General features: G+C 48.1%; 1 protein-coding gene across 1 annotated transcript in view; it reads left to right on the top strand.

Annotated features, from left to right (window-relative positions):
* The window catches only part of LOC144115608 (piwi-like protein 1), a 132,323-nt gene that overhangs the window by 70,202 nt on the left and 43,460 nt on the right, over positions 1 to 18,661 (top strand). The window contains exons 10-13 of the mRNA XM_077650029.1: positions 690 to 768; positions 1,558 to 1,653; positions 14,533 to 14,673; positions 17,170 to 17,283. Of these exons, the coding sequence (XP_077506155.1) occupies positions 690 to 768; positions 1,558 to 1,653; positions 14,533 to 14,673; positions 17,170 to 17,283 (430 nt within the window). The remainder of the gene's footprint in view (positions 1 to 689; positions 769 to 1,557; positions 1,654 to 14,532; positions 14,674 to 17,169; positions 17,284 to 18,661) is intronic.

The raw sequence follows: 18,661 nt of genomic DNA, 5'->3' as shown, positions 1-18,661 counted from the left end.
AAATACGACCCGAGTGATCACGCCTTGCCACCTCAGAGACTGCGGCCACGGTTTGTGAGCAGGGGTGCCATATCTTAACTGAAGTGTCTATTATAAGTGAGATTGTTGACCAATATTCGAATATAACTTGTCCTTTATTACCAGATGTCCTTCATACCCATTGTCTGGTACAGAAGAGGTACACATAATGGGAGAAGTAGCGTGGCAAACCAAGTGTGCGAAAAATGGTTCTTATTCCCTGTTTGTTACATTGTCTGTTATTGGCTCTTATAACTGTACTGATAGCAGTGGGTGCCTACCTGTCCGTATGAGGTGTAATGGTGACAAAGCTTTTGAGGATGAGAACTGAAGGAGGCACAGGAATATTTTTTTAAGTGCCTGTCTGAATATTCTAGTTATTTTCTAAAGTTTACTAGATCATGTTGTTTGGAAACATGATTCTGTATAGGTGTTCCTGGTTTATGCGATCGCACCTGAAGAACCGATCGCTGAAGAAGTGAAGAATGCAAGGTCAAGTTCCCAACAATGTTGTGAAGTTTTCTCATCATTCTATCCAGGTTTCGGTTTCCTGTTGCTTTGCCAGGCATGGTTTATAGTTGAGCCAATATCAAAACCAAGTCTTGACATTGCATAAATTTACATTTCATGCTGTGCGCTCATTTCTTGTGATGCACCTTGCAACCCTGCAGGCGGATCTACAACATCGAGATCCAAGACCATGACCAACCACTGCTCATGCACAGGGGCAAGGTCAGGAAAGATGCACCTGTAAGTTATCTGACATTTTATTAGTGTTGGCTGGTGAATGCAGATAGGATTGCGGCTGCAAAATGAGTTTGTGCTGAACTGGTTTTGCTTTCAGCAGTGTATGCGGAAGGTACACATATGTGGGGTTCGCACAGGAACTTGAATACCCTTGGTTTTTGAAACTGTTTCAGAAGCCCCTGAACCGCTGCCAGCGGTGGCTGAGTAGTTACGGCTCTCTGCTACTGACCTGAAATATGCGGGTTTGATCCCGGCCACGGCGGTCGTATTTCAATGGGAAGCGAAATTCTAGAGGCCCGTGTACTGTGCGATGTCAAAGAACCCCAGGTAGTCTAAATCTCTGGAGCCCGTCACTACGGCGTTCCTCATAGTCCGAGTCGCTTTGGGATGTTAAACTCCCATAAACCAAACCAGAAGCCCCTGAAAGTCCTTAAAATTTTGATGTGCTCCTTAAGATCTTTGAAAAATCCAGATCGATCTGGTTTATCGCTAAAAAGCAAACCTACATGGCAACTTCTCCATCTCGCAAGTTGCCTGTAGCACTGTGGATGCTGTAGCTATGTCGTCCAATCAGGGGTGCAGGAGCACGCTTGCCCCAAATTGTTATACTTCATTTTTCCATTTCTTGGGGGGGGGGTGATTGTGGGGGAGATCCGCTTCCTTGTGGTTTCGGGGTCCCTGGTCCCGCTGCCCTACAAAGAGAGCGTGCTTATATTTTTCTTGCAACGCTTAGTAACTGGCCAGAAGCTAAAAATTCAACGTGCCTTCTTTCCGTTTGCCCCCTGTCCACAGGAGTCGGAGGATGCACGGCTGGTGTGTCTAGTGCCTGAGCTGTGCAGCATGACTGGCCTGACAGATGAGCTGCGCTCAGATTTCCGTGTCATGAAGGTGAGCACTCTGCAACTGAAGTTATCTGCCTCCCAGAACTGGTGTCTTGCCTGGGAGTATAATGTTGAAAATTTGTGAAGCTTTTTGCTAATGCTTTTGAGTGGGTAGGAGGGTTTCATCACTGTTTTGTTGCTACCAGTGATGTTTATGACCTGGTATCTCTTGAGGATGCCGACGCTTGCATTGGAATGCTGTAAATTCCAATCTGTGTGGGTAGAAAATTTTTTTCATTGCTCCTCATAGCCCATGTGTCGTTTCAAGATGTTAAGCCCACAATTTACAATGAAGCAAAGTTTAAACTAATGGTTGTCAATTTATATGGTGAGACTGGCATTCCTCAGTTATGTGGCTTACACTGACTGCACATGCAAAATGTGTACTTGTAAACTTCTACCACTGCATGAAATTCAGCTTTTATGTTTCGTGGAAGTCATTTGGCCCAGGTCACTATATTCCAAATGCGCGAAGATGAATCGGCAAAGTGCAAAGCAAATATGCGGCTTTGAGGTAATGAGCTGGTGGTGCTCTTTCGAGCAAGAACACATGCTCATAATGAAATTGAGAAAATTGTGCAATTTTTTATTATATGCAGGTTTTCGTTATATGCAGAATTTATGTGCAGACTTGAAGGACAATTCAGAACAGAAACCAAATTGAAAATAAATGTAGATGAAATTGCCTATAGTCTGATGCAACATACGTAAGTCTGCAATGAAGCTCCACCACACGGAATTCCTCGATGACAAAAAACTAGTCCATTTTTTAAACTTTTCTTGTTACCTAAACAAGAAGCTAACCACAAGAAGAAAAAAATTATGAGCTCTAGAATTTTGGTGCCTTGAATGTTAAAATAGTCAAATTAAAAAGTTGATTTTATTTCCTGTTGTGATTGGTCAGCTGCTGTTTTAGCCGCGCTGTTTTAGACCAGCTGCTGTGCTAGTGCGCAGCTCTTAGGCACCTCTTCCTACATTGAGCGGTGGGCTCTGGTGTTGTCCTCGGCATGACCGAGCGAACGAGTGCATTGGAGGATAACAGAGAATGAACGCAGAGTGCAGCAGGGGATGAAAGACAGCGATAGCGAAGAGAGCGCAAGGAGGAAAGTGGAGGAGAAAGGGGACGGCGGCAGTGTGAAAAGAAGAGTAGTGTGTGCTGTCATCTGCTTACCGATGTCATCGATAATGTATGCGTTGCTCGCCAGATTAGCGCATGCTGCAAACGCTCTGGCTGGATGCTGTGCACGCTGCCTTACAGGGACTGTGAAAGGGGGTCTCAACAAAGACGCGATGTGCTTAGGATGCTAAAGGACGCCGCTTCACAAATACCCTCCAGCAAGAATTTTTTAGATGATTTTTGTGGAAGCTGAGTTATATATAGTCAAAATTTGAATTTGCTCGTCTTTGCGCCTTTCCCTCTCTTGTCAACTTTTGCACGCTGAAATGTCAGCGCTTCTCCGCCGACTACAGACGCATGTGAACCAATGCTAGCAGTCCGTTGCTGACGTAACGAGCGTGGATTTGGGTGAAAGCCCATCACCGCAGGTTGCCGCTAGGCGCGGAAGCTTTAAAAATTATATTGTAAATTATTGGCTCGCTTTTGAGGTCTTGTACATGGCGTGAACGCTCATTGGTCTGTACTCTACACAATGCGAGCATTTTATAGACGACCTCAAACACCCTTTTCAGGGACTCTTTAATCGAAACTTGCCGCCTCCATTCGGCACTGCGTGTTCTGTATGCGGTCACATACGGTTCGAGTACCACAGCAGCTGTGCTAAAAAATTGCATTACTGAGAAGCATAATCATCGGCTAATTTTTTTTAAAGAGTTGTATCCTACTATAGCAAACATTCACAGTGGCCCCACGCTACTCGAAGTTATAAACATAGAGAAACATTTCGCGACTGCACTGACATCTCGACTGAGACGGTAGCTGCCACCATCTCTGGCATGGCTAACGCGAGGCCACTACACCAGGGGTAGAAAACGCCAGTTAGTTTTGGTTTCAACTACTTCAGCACGTGTAGTGACTGGAAAACAACTAATGCTTAAAATTGAATGATTCCTGTGTATGCATATAGCGTGGTGGGCAGTGGTGGTGGCTGAGTTATTGATGCATAGGGATGCAAAGCTGCTGTATTTTTGCGTGTATGCATATAGCGTGGTGGACAGTGGTTGTGGCTGAGTTATTGATGCATAGGGATGCGAAGCTGCTGTATTTTTGCCGGTGGTGGTTTGAACCCCTTTCGAGGATGTTTTTTTTTCTGCTGGATACCGTTTTCATGGCGACAATATGACGCTCCAGTTGGCCTCCCTCCTGCCGCTCTCATAATAATTGGCGCTGACATCCGTTTCGGGTGGACAGTGTTGTATATGGAAGTTTCCTACTCCTTGCTGTGCTGGGTTGGGGAGAGCAGGGGGAGTCTGAGAAGTCTGCAGCACCTGATTCTTCCCACCTGTCCCCTCTGTTGGTGTGCCCAGCTACTTGCCTTGGTAAACAGCACTCTGCACTGTCCCTCCTTCTGCCATGCACCCAGTAACGGCACCAGCATCACGCAAGGAAACAAGAGGTTAAATTGGGTACTGCTCGTCCTGTGCCTTCTTTGCTATATGTGGCTGTTCTGTGAAAAGTGAAAACGGCACGGACCGCTGTATTTTCCACAGAGGGGTGCTGCCGACCGCTCTGAGGCACAGCGCGTTGCCAACAGCATTCTCTTGCGATCACAAACGTTTCTGTCAGAGCAGTTTGTAGCACCTGATTCTTCCCACCTGTCCCCTCTCTTGGTGTGCCCAGCTACTTGCCTTGGTAAACAGCACTCTGCACTGTCCCTCCTTCTGCCACGCACCCAGTACCGGCACCAGCATCACGCAAGGAAACCAGAGGTTAAATTGGGTACTGCTCGTCCTGTGCCTTCTTTGCTATATGTGGCTGTTCTGTGAAAAGTGAAAACGGCACGGACCGCTGTATTTTCCACAGAGGGGTGCTGCCGACCGCTCTGTGAGGCACAGCGCGTTGCCAACAGCATTCTCTTGCGATCACAAACGTTTCTGTCAGAGCAGTTTGTAGCACCTGATTCTTCCCACCTGTCCCCTCTGTTGGTGTGCCCAGCTACTTGCCTTGGTAAACAGCACTCTGCACTGTCCCTCCTTCTGCCACGCACCCAGTACCGGCACCAGCATCACGCAAGGAAACCAGAGGTTAAATTGGGTACTGCTCGTCCTGTGCCTTCTTTGCTATATGTGGCTGTTCTGTGAAAAGTGAAAACGGCACGGACCGCTGTATTTTCCACAGAGGGGTGCTGCCGACCGCTCTGAGGCACAGCGCGTTGCCAACAGCATTCTCTTGCGATCACAAACGTTTCTGTCAGAGCAGTTTGTATTTTATTGTCGCGAAACTTTCGCATAGTTCGCCAAAATTTCTAGTAACGCAGCACTAAGTAATAGTCGGCCTAGTGAGTTCATTGTGTCAAGGTGAACCGCTGCAACAGCTTCGTTGCATGGAGTGGAGTCCACAAGTACAGTACGGTCCACTGTTAAAGGGAACCTCGCGCAGCGTGGCCGCCGCACTCCACGAAGCGCCCCTTTTGAGAAGCGGTAAGAATCAGCGACACCAGGCGCATGCGCAGTAACCGCGGAAGGTGGAGCCAGCCCCGTGTCGTCTGCTACGACGCTCTTTTGGCGCTTGGCTTGCTGAGGTAGAAACTCTGGAACGTGACGGGTGAACTAAACATAAAAACCAGATTTTCCTCGCCGCTACATAATGGGCATGCGTTTTTGCTATATATTTTTTAATTTCCGACTCTTGTTAGGCACTTCTTCCGCGATGCAATAGTTCTGCAGGAGAGACATCTCTAGTTCTCGTCCACTTTCTGTTCTGACCCCACGAAAACCACCTCCTCTAGCTGGGGCGGGACTATTAGTGCATTTGGTCCGTCGCCCAACATCAATGGCCGACATCGTTGCGGTATTCATACTCCAGAATGACAAACGGTGCAGCTGTAGGCAACAAGACAGGTTAATGATGCAGAAATACCCTCAATTTCATGCAAAAAAATTTTCCGCTTCATTCTGCTTTAGCAATGAGGGTACAAATTTTCGATGTTTGGAATCGCGCGTAATGCAACGTACGAGTGCACAATCGGTGGTACCAGGCACATGGGCACAAAGCATGGAAGGAGCAGCTGGCCGCGTGTGGTCTTCCACAGCGTGGCGCAGCTCCGCCGCCAGACGCCAAGGATGTCGTTCTTCGAACTACTTTCGCATCAAAGACTGAAACAAAGGCAGAACATAGAAACTGAGCTGGAGATAACCAGAAAGCCGTTGATTTCGAAAGCAGCCCGGTAGCAAAAGGGATGATGCGGCATTTTGTATTTCCCAGACATGTGGACGGCGGTGATAAAACGCTGCTCGGTCCCCAGCGGCTTCACTTGTCTGGCAGTTCGAGATGGCTAGACTACCAGAGAGCGAAAGATGGAATATCGCGCAGCTGTGCCTGCGAGGATACCTGCAATGTGTGATTTGATAGTTGTTACAAAGGCCACTCAAAACTGTTAACCGGATCATACAAGCCTAAGAAGGAAAGCCGTATCGAGGATTGAAAACATTTGGGGGATGATGAAGGTTGCTCTGGCACGCCAGTGTCTTCACGGACTGTTTGCAGACAACTTGTGGACTGCAGTCCGAATGGGAGCGGCTGAAGCGTGACACAACATTAACCGAGGCGTTGTACCGATCATTGCCCGCGCGTATGAGTGCAGTCATCGAAGCTGAAGGCTTTGTTACACGCTACTAAATGGATGAAGCGCTCGTTAAGTCGCCTTATTTGTTGTGAATAAAGTCCCTCACACCCACGATTTGCGAAGTAGTGTTATCTTGTACTTAAAGCACATTGCAATATTCACGATATACGCACTTCACTTTCGAAGGCTTCTCGTTTTTGAAATTACCCTTGTTTAGGGCGGAAAAAACATGAAAAATATTTCTTGCATACAATCGTGATTAAAGTAAAATCTCGTTAATTCCAAGTACAGTAAAAGCTCGTTAATTCGAATTTCACGGGGCCGCCAGGCCAGTTCGAATTAACCAAAATTCGAACTAATGAAAGTGAGCAAAAATGGACGCGTTTGATGCCCGGAGGGCCCGAAAAACATTTATTTAGCCAAACAATCTGTTATCATCTTCTGCTTCTCTCTGAGGGCTACCGTAGTCACTCGGTCTTCTAGCGCGCGAATGCGACGCAGGGAGTCTTCTTCCCCCTCTTCAAAGCTGAAGAAAAGGCGCGCGACATTCAGCGCTCTCATAACTTCTGCCGCGGACGGACGCACGGGCTCTTGCTCCTCGTCGTCGTCCTCGTCTTCTGCCTCTTCTGGGACAGATTGCTCCCCAACAATTTCAGCGACAATGTCCTCATCACTTCGGGCACCGCACACTGCTGCATCGCTGTCTACTTCAACGTAATCATCAAAACTAACGTCCTGCAGCACAGCACACACAGCCACAAACAGAGGCTCTGGACTCCCATCGTCGCCACTTTCTTCCATACTTCCGGCAGCAGCCACAGTGGTGGAAGCAGTTTGCAATTGTGGACGGCGTGACCTGCTCCCATGCACGCACCAACATGTGCATTGCTGTGAGCAATGTGATGGTGCTGGTCTTCTGGTTTCCAGTGCATAAAATCTTGCGCTCGATCATGTGGCGCCTATAGAAACATTTAATGTTTCTGCTCACCCCCTGATCCATTGGCTGCAAGGCTGCAGTCGTGTTGGCGGGAAAAAATACTAGCCTTGTGGCTTTCAGCTCGGCGTCTACTTTGTGTGCCGAGCAGTTCTCCACAATGAGGAGAACTTGACGCTTCCCTAGCTCCATCCTCCGATCGAATTTCAGGAGCCATTTTTTAAACAATTCGCCCGTCATCAACGCCTTGCTGTTGGCGGCGTAATCTGTCGGCAGTGTCCTAATGTTCTTGAAACACCGAGGCTTCTGTGCCTTTCCGACAACAAAAAGGACCTTCTCCATCCCGGTCATATTAGCAGCGACCAGAACAGTAATCCGCTCTTTGCTTCGCTTGCCGCCAGCGCAGCTGTCCCCTTTAAATGTTACTATTCTGTCGGGCTGGAGCTTATAAAACAAAGCCGTCTCATCAGCATTGAATATATCTTGTGTCGAGTAGCTTTCTAAGTACTGCTGCAGAGCACCACTTTGCCACGTGGCACAAGTATCTGCGTTTGGCTTCTCCGGACAACACCCGGAAGACAAGATTGTCTGTCTCGAAAGCGGTGAAACCATCCTTCGGAGGCGACAAAATCTTCCACATTCATGCGCAGGGCGAAATCGGCCGCCTTCGCCATGATAATTGGGCTGCTCAGTGGAATGTCTGCGCTTTCATTTCCTTCACCCACGTGATCACAGCGGTCTCAATTTCCGGATACTTGGCTAATCGGAGCCTTTTTCTGTTGCTGGTGAAATCTTCGGCTTCGTGGGCATCCTCGATGGCCTTCCTATTTCGGACGTAGGTCGACCACGTGCTTGGTGGAATCCCGTTTTTTTTTCGCGATTTCCACTTTGCTGGCCTTCCGTTCGTCCACCTTGCGTAAAATCGCCACTTTCTCCTTCACCGTGTTGGCGCAGTATTTCCCACGCGAACACATCTCGCAGACACATGCTCACAGCAAGCGGCGTGCAAAACGAGGGCTAAAACACTAAAACGTCGTTCCTCGAAGCAGTCGCGGCAGGAAAGACTGGTTAGTACTTGTTCCAGCACCCTAGCGGCGCCCCGATGGTTGTGCCATCTATCGTTCTGCCATGAAAGCTTCCAACGATGGTATTCAACAGCGGCGCTTGGCGGTGCGCAGTTCGAATTATGGGTGGCGGCGCTAATTTTTGAGTGAATTAACGAGCTGTTACGCGCATAGACTTCTATGCACTGCGGACCGGACCACGATGACTATTTCGAATTATCCAAAATTTCGAATTAACGAGCTTTCACTGTATAAGGAAGTGGAAAACGGCCGAATTATCCGAATGTAGGATTGTCGAAAGGTTCCGAAAAATTGCTGAAAACAGTTCGCGTGAAAGGTAAATTTATTTCGTGAAAAACTGCGCAATGGCCATTTTCTCTGAGGACAAAAACTGCGCGAAAATGACAGTTTTTGTAATTCCTTCGAATTCTTCAATTTGCCTTCACTATCCAGAGTGTCGGAAGCAGAACTGATCCATCGTGGTAAAGGTTTCTGCGGCTACTTTCAGTATATGGTAGGTGCTCCCACTGGAGCTTTTTTGCAAGTGGTTTCGCACTGGAGGCGGCTTTACCGCTCAAACGGCGAACAGCACGTAGAAAGCGTGGAGTTTCGACTCGTCGAAAGAACGGAAGTGCAGCGCTGACAGAAGGAAGGGAAGTGCGCATTGGCTGTGAAGGGGCAAGATGCCTTCGAAAAACTTGATGAAGAAGGATCAGTGACCGGGCAATCATTGTTCTAAACGGCGTGCAGCTACACGCTTCGCTTGGAGTCTGATATGCGCGAGCGGTAGTCACGCCGCCGCGTGCTGCATGACAGCGATGCTCTGAAAATGAAATTGTGCGACCGGACTCTTTCTCGGCCTATCAACGGTGGTCTGAAAATTTGCCAACACACCTGCAGCTGCGTGAAGTGATAGCGACGCAGGAAACGATGCAACATGCAGTTCAGGGCAGAGTACTAATATTTGAGCCCACCAGGTCATACCTCGGCACGTCACCACATCAGGAGTCCGTCTAATAAACAGAATCCAGCCGCGGGGCGTCCGAATAAACGAGCATTCGATGCCATAGACTTGCATAGGCGTTTGGCGGGACCTCGAAGGCAGTCGCAATCATCCGAATTAACGGGGATAGAATTACCAAGGTTTTTATGTGTTTCTGCATCATTAACCTGTCTCGTTGCCTACAGCTGCACCGTTTGTCGTTCTGGAGTATGAATATCGCAACCATGTCGGCTGTTGATGTTGGGCGACGGACCAAATGCACTAATAGTCCCGCCGCAGCTAGAGGAGGTGGTTTTCGTGGGGTCAGAACAGAAAGTGGACGAGAACTAGAGACGTCTCTCCTGCGCAACTACTGCATCGCGGTAAAATTGCCTAAGAAGATTCGGAAATAAAAAAAATATATTGCAGAAACGCACGCCCCTTATGTAGCTGGGAGGAAAATCTGGTTTGTATGTTTAGTTCACCCGTCACGTTCTAGAGTTTCTACCTCAGCAAGCCAAGCGCCAAAAGAGCGCCGTAGCAGACGACATAGGGCTGGCTCCACCTTCCACGGTTATTGCGCATGCGCCTGGTGTAGCCGATTCTCACCTCTTCTCAAGGGGGCGCTTCGCGGAGCGCAGTGGCCACGCTGCGCAAGGTTTCCTTTAACAGTGGACCGTAGTGTACACGCACTTCAGTGGGGGCGGTGTTGGGGAATTGAAAAATTTTGCAGCATTGAGGAATTCTCAGCAAGGGGGCTCATTACATCCATACTTAACTGCACTCAGTCAACCAAGCACTAAAGCATAAATGTTGCTGTGTTCATAATTTCTATATTGCCTCTGATCTGAATACCCATGGCCTAATGATAAAAGCCGGTATATCAGTGACTGTGCAGCACTTGCCTCCTCCTAAGCTTTCATCGTCTTATTTTCCTGCTTTGGGCCCCTCTGTGTGATGAGCACACAGCACTTCATGCCGCAGTGTGTTCACATTTGCATCTGAACTCCATTTGAGGTATTTGAGATAAATAATGAGAGGGAGCAGAAGCCAAATACCGTATAAACGCATGTAAGGGCCACACTTTTTTTTTTTCCAGATCCGAGGGCAAATTTTCGGAGTACGGCCCATATACGCGATGAGTGAAAAAAAAAATTTTTCAAGTAAATACGCACCATTCGGGGAATGAGCGGCATTTATTCTACATTCGTCATTACTCGTGGAGTCTTCAGATTTGGAGCTGGTGCTGTGCTCTCTGGTGCATGCTCATCCCACAAGAAGGCGTGCAGAATGTCCGTTGTCAACACATAGCCGTTGTTCCGCACTTCCATCTCATAGCGGGGCAGCTCTTCCAGTTCACGAAGTTTGCACAGCTTGCCTCAGAAAGCGCGCTTTTTGTAGCTTGTTCCTCAATGCATCCCTTTGCCTCAGAAGGCGCGCTTTTTGTAGCTTGTTCCTCAATGCATCCCTTTGGTTGCATCATCATCGGACGCACTTCTTGGCCACGCCGAATTTCCTACCCGCCGCACGCTTGCCGTGTTCGAGAGCAAACTCCCAGCAGTGTTGCTGTTGAGGTGCTTGCATGTGTTGCTAAAATTGCAGAGCTCGGCAGCAGCACATGAACGCCGCAACTATGGTGAACTAACGGTGCCACGGCTCCCGTGCCTTTGACAGCCACAAAAAGCTAGAGCCGGTGATACCGATGCCCATATGTGTGAGCTCACGGCAGAGAAAAAAAAGTTGACGATGATGATCATAACGTGGGCGGCACCTGGAAGCTCCTCTGCATGTGCATGGCCTCCGCGATCAAGCCCACCATTGCTCGCAGCTGGAGCTGATCTCAGAAACCACGGCACACATATTTTGAAGGCTATATCTGCGTAGGTTGTGGAAGGTTTGAGTGCGGCCCTCACTCGGATCTTTTTTTTTAATATTTCCTTTGGGGATACAGGGTGCGACCTGCGCACGGGTGCAGCCCTTACACTCGTTTATACGGTAGTTCATTTAACGACTGAATATTTAGTGGTAATTCTCAAACATCATACGTAGAGTTTGTTCTTGGGTGGAAAATCAACAGTCGAACATTCAGAACTGCCAGCAGCAAGAAGCCCTTCCAAATGAATACAAGAGGATAAAAAAATGACCAAAAATAGTTGGCGTCTTGGGTGAAGTTTGGCTGATCGGCAAAAAACACAACCCTGTGAAAGTCGGGACTCTGAACAAAGGCGCAGACGCCGCTGGTGCTCCAAGACTGGAGAAGTAGTGTGAACAAGTTCAACAATGCGAACAAGTGCGAGCAGCATGAAGCGGTTAGAAGAAATAACTCAGTGACGAAACCCATGTAGGTCAATGGATCAAAAAGTCAAATTTTCTTTATCGCCATTTAGTGCCAAGGGGACAAATATGGACCATTTTTTTCCACTTCACTATTTGTAAAAAATTGGGAAATTGTTGAGAACTGCTTCTGTGCAACTATCTGCTGAAGATCGTTGCCAATTGGTCTTCACCCAGTCTCTGACAAGGGCACCACTCATCCATCTATTCTTATGAGCGCGCTCAGACTTTTTGTAGCAAAAGACTAGGCTAGTCAGCAACGCATTTCAGGCCGTCCGCGCTAGTCACTTCTGCGCATGTGCCGTAACCATGGCAACCAGCTGCGCCAAGTCGGAGGTGTTTGTCGCGCGCCATCGCCTCGTGCCTAGCAGTTCTTACTTTCACCGGTTTTGCACCCTTTTCATTGACTGTGTACGCCACAGGCATGTTGAATTACACTGGGGTCTGATCGGCGTTACTGATTTGCCCCAGTCTGTACTCTGTCTCCAGGAGCTTCTTGATAAAGAAGCGCTGGAATGCGACCAGCATCTCCTCAAGGTCGGAGGGGGGGGGGGGGGGGGGGGGGGGGGGATAGGGTTGGGTAGGGTAGGGTAGGTTTTGTCACATGGAAGTCTGCCGTCGCAGGCTGAACCCGAAACACTTCATGAAACGAGTGACCCAGCTCCCGGCCTTAAATTGGGTCTGTGTGACGCTTCTAGCGTTTCCTATCTCCCTTGCCTTTGCTTGTATTTTCTCCGTCGTCATGGGCGTTGCACTTTTCCTTTGCTTCCTGATAAAGTCGGCGACATCCTTCTCTACCTGGGGGTGTTGGCCGCTCTTGGGTCCAGTGAAGGCCATTCGCTTGAAAAGCTAATTCCGTTACTTCTGCCACCGGCGCACGGGCTTCTCGTCCACGCCGAAGTCACGCTGGGCTTGTAGGTTTGAAGTTCTGTCCGCCTTCAAAACTACCTTCCGCTTAAATGCCGTGCTGTAATGGCATCACTCGGTGGGTGTCATTGCGCTGAGAACACGGGCGCTTCTCGGGCTCACACGGCTACGAACACTAGCAAGCACGGCACGATGACATCTTTGTTCACAACGCGCGAAGCAAAATGGAGCCTGCAAACCTGCAAGCTGCAAGTCTGTGGCCATGAGATAACGTTACGTGTCTAGTTGTTGCAGGCAAACTACATCCTCCCCTCACTTTCGTAAGTGATTAAAAAAAAAAATTCCAGCCTAGATTCAAGTAGATACGGTAGTAAGATTTCTTTGTGATATTATCGATTGCTCGTAGTAACATGAGTCTAGTAAAACCTTTCCCAGAAATTTATTAATTATAGCACAATGGAGAGCACACAGTTCAACATGCAATCCAAAGCGCAGGCTCTGCTAATACAGTCACCGACCGATTTTTCGAACTCGAAGGGACCCGGAAAATGGCTTGAATAATCGAACAGTCTGAAAAATCTGTTAAGTACAAAAAAAAAAACCACTTTATTGAGATGAAATCGGCTTATAAATGTCACTGATTTTACCTCGCGACAAATTTCTCTTGCTGGCGACGATTTGCGCCTGTATTTGCGCCAAAGTCATGCTTTCACTGTACACGCTAGGCAGCAAGGTCACCGCATTTAGTTGGAATACTTCCCACGCTTCTTTGACGGACCCAGCGAGGCCATGTTGTCCACAACCCGAGTGTGCACCACACCGCTCGTCAAACACACGCAAAGATAAGGCACCTTTCGTTCAAAGCGGCGGAACCGCCGGATGCAATCACAAAACGGCGAACGGATGTAACTTCGTGAAGACTGAGCGCCACTCGGTGGACGTGGTTAGAGGAACCCAATTGACGAAATGACGAATGGCAAACGTATGAGACCCGCCGCGGTGGCTCAGTGGTTAGGGTGCTCGGCTACTGATCCGGAGTACCCAGGTTGGATCCCGACCGCGGTGGCCGCGTTTCGATGGAGGCGAAACACTAAGGCGCTCGTGTGCTGTGCGATGTTAAAGATCCCCAGGTGGTCGAAATTATTCCGGAGCCCTCCATTACAGCACCTCTTCCTTCCTTCCTTCTTTCAGTCCCTCCTTTATTCCTTCTGGCCGAGATGCGAGATAGCTACTGCACAGTTTCCTTCCCCCAACAAACAATTTACAATGCATGGGACAAGCAATAACTGGCCGCGACAACGTCTGCGACAAAAACAAGTTGACGGCGATGACAATCCGGCTGCCACCTCGAAGTGTCAGAGATTGCAGGGTTCTCTGCTGGCGACAATGAGGTACCGAAAGTATGTCAAGCCAATCCAACTGCAGCGTAAATCCACCTCAATCCAAGATGGCACCTTTTGCGCCGGCGAAAAGCTGATAAGATGGCCGATTTTGGCCCGCAGGCGACTGAAATTAGTTTGAAAAATCAAACTTTCGGACTTTTGATGTCCGAAATATCCGTTTCGAATATGTATGTGCTCCTATGGGGTGACTGACGGCGCCTCATCGAGGTCCGAAATATCCTACAAGTCTGAATTATTGGAGTCCGAATTACTCGTCGGCTACTGTACTTCTCAGTCTCAAAATGTAACAGCGCCTGACTCTGAGGTGAGCTTTCAGTGACCTAATGGAAGAGCTGTACCTTCAAGAAAGGAGTGACAAAGTTGTCAACAGCATAGAAGTGGGTGTGAAGTTCAGACGTAGCTGGAATCTTGTGAAAATGTGTCTGACATGCGCACTGCTTGAAAGCTGGGGTGAACAGTGTAACACTGTCTTTAAGGGTTCAGTATGATGGTTCTGGGTTTCTGCTGGTACTGCTAAATCTATGTGCAAAATAGTTTTGTTCCTTTTTGTGTTCATGCAGGACATTACTGCTCACACACGGGTCAGCCCAAGCCAGCGGCAGCGGTCTCTTGTGAAGTATGTGAAGAGCGTGAAGACCTGCCCCGCTGCTGTGAAAGTCCTCGACGATTGGGGACTCACTCTTCAAGATTGTGCTCTCACTGTGGGTTGGCTTCAATGGCTTTCTAGATAGTGCATTGTGTTTCTATGTTATAAAGGGTTGTGAGGCTAGTCTGGTCCAACTCGAGATAGAAGCTGCAAATACACCTAAACGAGGCCCTCCAGCTACTGGCGACGACCGATTGTGATGTCGCGGTTAATCTTATTTCACGGTGGCACCTGCCAGCCAAATATGTCATGCTAGGGGCAGGGGTTCTCAAACTGGGTTCTGTGGGCATAGTATGAGCAGAGCTGATACTGCATTGCCAAGCTACCGACACTGTAGACGATTAACTTGGGCGTTGTTTCTACCTCCTCTGATTTTACTCAAACTTTTGCAGTATGTTCTCCTCTGTTTTCTGGTCCTTTGTGCCAAGTTTCGCAGTGGTGCGGTGTTTTGTTGCAGCGAAAATGAATTTTAAAGTTTCCAATTTCGTGGCCTCAATGGGGTGATTTCTGCAGGCAGCCTTGTGTGTGTAACTTCACTGGACACATGGCTGTCGATATCCAGTCTGTGTTTGCTGAAGGACAAAACTTCGATCTGGCTTCTGATCATTTCAAACATACCGTACTGTGTAGGTGTTTGGCAGTGTTAAGGTTTTACTGTACTACAGTAATCCCTCGTTATAACGAAATAGCTTTGCTCGAAATATCGCTTTATTCGAAATTTCTTCTGTCCAGACCCAAACGCATGCATTTTAAGTTGCATTACTCAAAGCACATGAAGGGCATGACCTGCATAGAGCGAAGTGGTGAGCGGAAGCAACCCTTTTGCGCATGCAGTGTCAAATTAATACTGCCGACGAATTAGTCTCATGCAGGCATAATATAGGCCACAAAAGTGCCAAACCTACCATCAATGACCTTCCTAGCAACGGGTACTGAGCGAGTGCCCCCAGCTGTTTACAGCAGAGTGAACAGAAGCTGTCAAATTCCATGGTGCAGTGCGCTCGAATCGGTCGTAATCGCATTGCTGGTGTCCCCCGTGATAGAATCCACACGAAAATAAAGTTTTCGTGACACTTTGTGGTGCCAAGAAACCGCGCTGAAAAGTGGCCAAAAGACCGTGGGAAAACTTGCGTTGTAGCATTCCATGGGTTGCACTCGATGAGCAAAATTTTACTGCTCTAAAGAGCACTTCTGGCGCTGAAATGTGCCAAAAAGCCCAAAAGAAGTGTCCCTCTGATTACAAGTCCATTCACACTTGTTAGTCGTCAGCGAGCTGAGCTTTCAGCAACGACTCCAACCATGGACTCGCCAAGCAACGAACTGAGCTGCTCCCTGGCTGCTGTAACCCCTGGCTGGCTGACAAAACTATTGAAAGCGCGCGAACAACTGTCATTCCTGAGAGTTTTCGCTTCAAACGAAAAGGCTACCCGCAGTTCGTGCTTGCAAATGTGAACAACGGTGTTGTCGAGCTGCTGCCTCATTGCAAGCGACAGCTGGTCGCATGCCCTTTGCCGTATTCGATGCGAGGAGGGACGACGGTTTTGGGGAAGCTGGTCTAGAAATTTGCTTGCCGCTCACCATAATCTGCCTGCATCGCAAGTTGAACTTTTGACTGTGCAACTCGATCGATAACTCGCCGAAAACACGAAAAATCCGAGCGCCGCCAGTGGCGAGTCAGGCTGTAAACATATGGCAGGTCAGCGCAACCTGGTGTTGCCCCGACGATTTCCTCGAACCAGTCATGCTCGATTCGCGTCATCCAGCTAGACAAATGGTCTAAATGCATGGTAGGGTTTTTTGTTCTTAGACATTCGTTAACGGCGCGGACGCGACGCTGCATGAACACCGACACTCGAACTAGAAATAGCACAGTGTCATCGACGACAGTGCGCCGAAAAACTCTTTTTGCAAACTACATCTGGACACCTCGGGGATAAAACTGTCCAATAACCAATAATCATGCAAAGCCCCTGCTTCAATACCGATCAGTTTTTCACGATCGCGCTGCGTGCCCACAAGGAGCGTTTTTGAGCACTACAAACGCAACCTCAATTTGAGCCACAGCATTTGCACCGCTTTGCAGCGCGATACTCTTGTAGTCTTCCGTAACCCCCCCCCCATAAAATTGGCCACTGCCTTCGAGATTTGAAATACCCCAAAGGTTGAATGCATGGGCGGTGGCTGTGGCGTCGTGCAGTGCTTGGTCAGATTAGAGCAGGGGTTGCACGCACTGGTAAGAACTTGGAACAGCCAGAGTTCACTGCCTTTTTTTACACCTGAATAAAGTTTTGCTTCACGTAATACATTGTATTTTCGACTTCTCGCAGTTGCGGAGCAATGAAAGCTCGACTGCTTTAGATTTTCTCGGGTGGTCGCTTATATCGAATTACCGAATACCACTTAAAGCGAATTTTTTCGCCCATCCCGCTGACTTCGTTATAACGAGGGATTACTGTAGGAGCCAATACATGGCTTCATCTTGCTTATAGATGATTTTCAGCAGTGTATTGGGGCCAGCTTCATACGTGGTTCTTTGACCTTTATTTGGCAGCTTGATGGTCGTATCCTGCCAGAGGAGAAGATCATGATGCGGAATAAGACGTACTACCACAATGGCACAGCTGACTGGGGCCGCCTTCTCTCACAAGACTCTCCAATCTCAACAGTGAGTAGCCTACATTGCTGAGGAGTTGGTGTTTTTCGCTATAGCGGAATTATGGGCGAAGTAACAAAACCAACACATATTGCAACACATGAAATTGTAGCTTATTAGTTACACTTCTGAATGAAACAAACAGCAGAGTCGTGTGTGCAAAAGTACTTGAACATTTATTAGTCACATGTGGCAAAAACACGGAAAAAGTATACAGAAAAAACATATTACCGGCTGCGCTGAGCGAGAGCTTGATTATAGGAAAACTGGAATATACAAACTAGAAAAATTATTGCACTTTTCAAAGCCGGTCAAGTCTGCAGTCATCGCTGTGAAAAGCAATCATGTGAAGATGTGGACCAGGGGTAGACTTGACAGGTGCTGCACATAACGTTTGATCTTTGTTCATGCTTTGTTCTCTGAGAGCAGAGCTTGCAGTTCCTTCTTTTTTCCATCTTTTTTTTTTTCTGTTGGTGACGAATGGATTCTATGGGAGGATTGGGGGCGTTTGTTGAATGAGCTGCTTTCTGAAAGGCAGCTGACCAAATTTGGCGTTTTGGGCAAGCTCTGGAACATCAGGATCGATGAACTTTTATTGATGTGGTTCAAAGGCCAGGACACTTTCAAGTCTTGCCAATGGATGCAGCCGCCACTGAATCCTCCGTGTCCGCTACGTGCAGAAAAACAAGCAAAGCAAAAAACTGAGTTCAGCAAATGTTATTTGATGGCTGAAAGCCAGAATAGATGATTCCTATATTTCAATAAAGATATGGTCGCGGCAGGTCAACAATTCCCATGTGTATGATGATTCCAATGAACTTGTGCAACGGATTCACCTTTTCCCATGAGCCGTCTCGCCGAGCTTATGTTTGCCTGTCTAAAAACTTCATCCAAGCATACATATTAGTTTTTCGTACAGAGTCTTCATCACCTCCGCTGTGAAGAACATTAAGAAGCCGAGAGGTCGAGCGAATAACGCCGCTCTGCAGCGATGCACCGACATGGATAGCTGGCCGTCGCCTCAGTTGAAAAAACGCGACGCTACCTTAAGCATTTGGCAAACTGTCTTGGCCGTATATTGTGAAGGCCCTGAAGCACAAAAATAAACCACTCTCGGCAGTTACAAACCGCATGCACTGCAGAAAACACAGAGCGAACGAAAACAAAACTTACGTGCGAATACACACTTACGTTCCACTCCCCTGAGACGGTCTCGCTGTCGGAACCGAAATCTGACGTTTGTACATTGTTGTCTGACTTATCACTGCTGCTTTCGTCGCAAAAACCGGAACAGACACCAGCCGAAGCGCTCGGTGTCCGATTTCGATTTCGAGGAGCGGCGGCGGTGCGGACGCTGCTGCGGCCGTTCAGTTTCATTTTTTCACGGCAC

This window comes from Amblyomma americanum, chromosome 1, assembly GCF_052857255.1.
Source record: "Amblyomma americanum isolate KBUSLIRL-KWMA chromosome 1, ASM5285725v1, whole genome shotgun sequence".
Lineage (NCBI taxonomy): Eukaryota > Metazoa > Arthropoda > Arachnida > Ixodida > Ixodidae > Amblyomma > Amblyomma americanum.
Note: the sequence above shows the minus strand (reverse complement) of the source record. Positions and strands in the feature narration are given on the sequence as shown.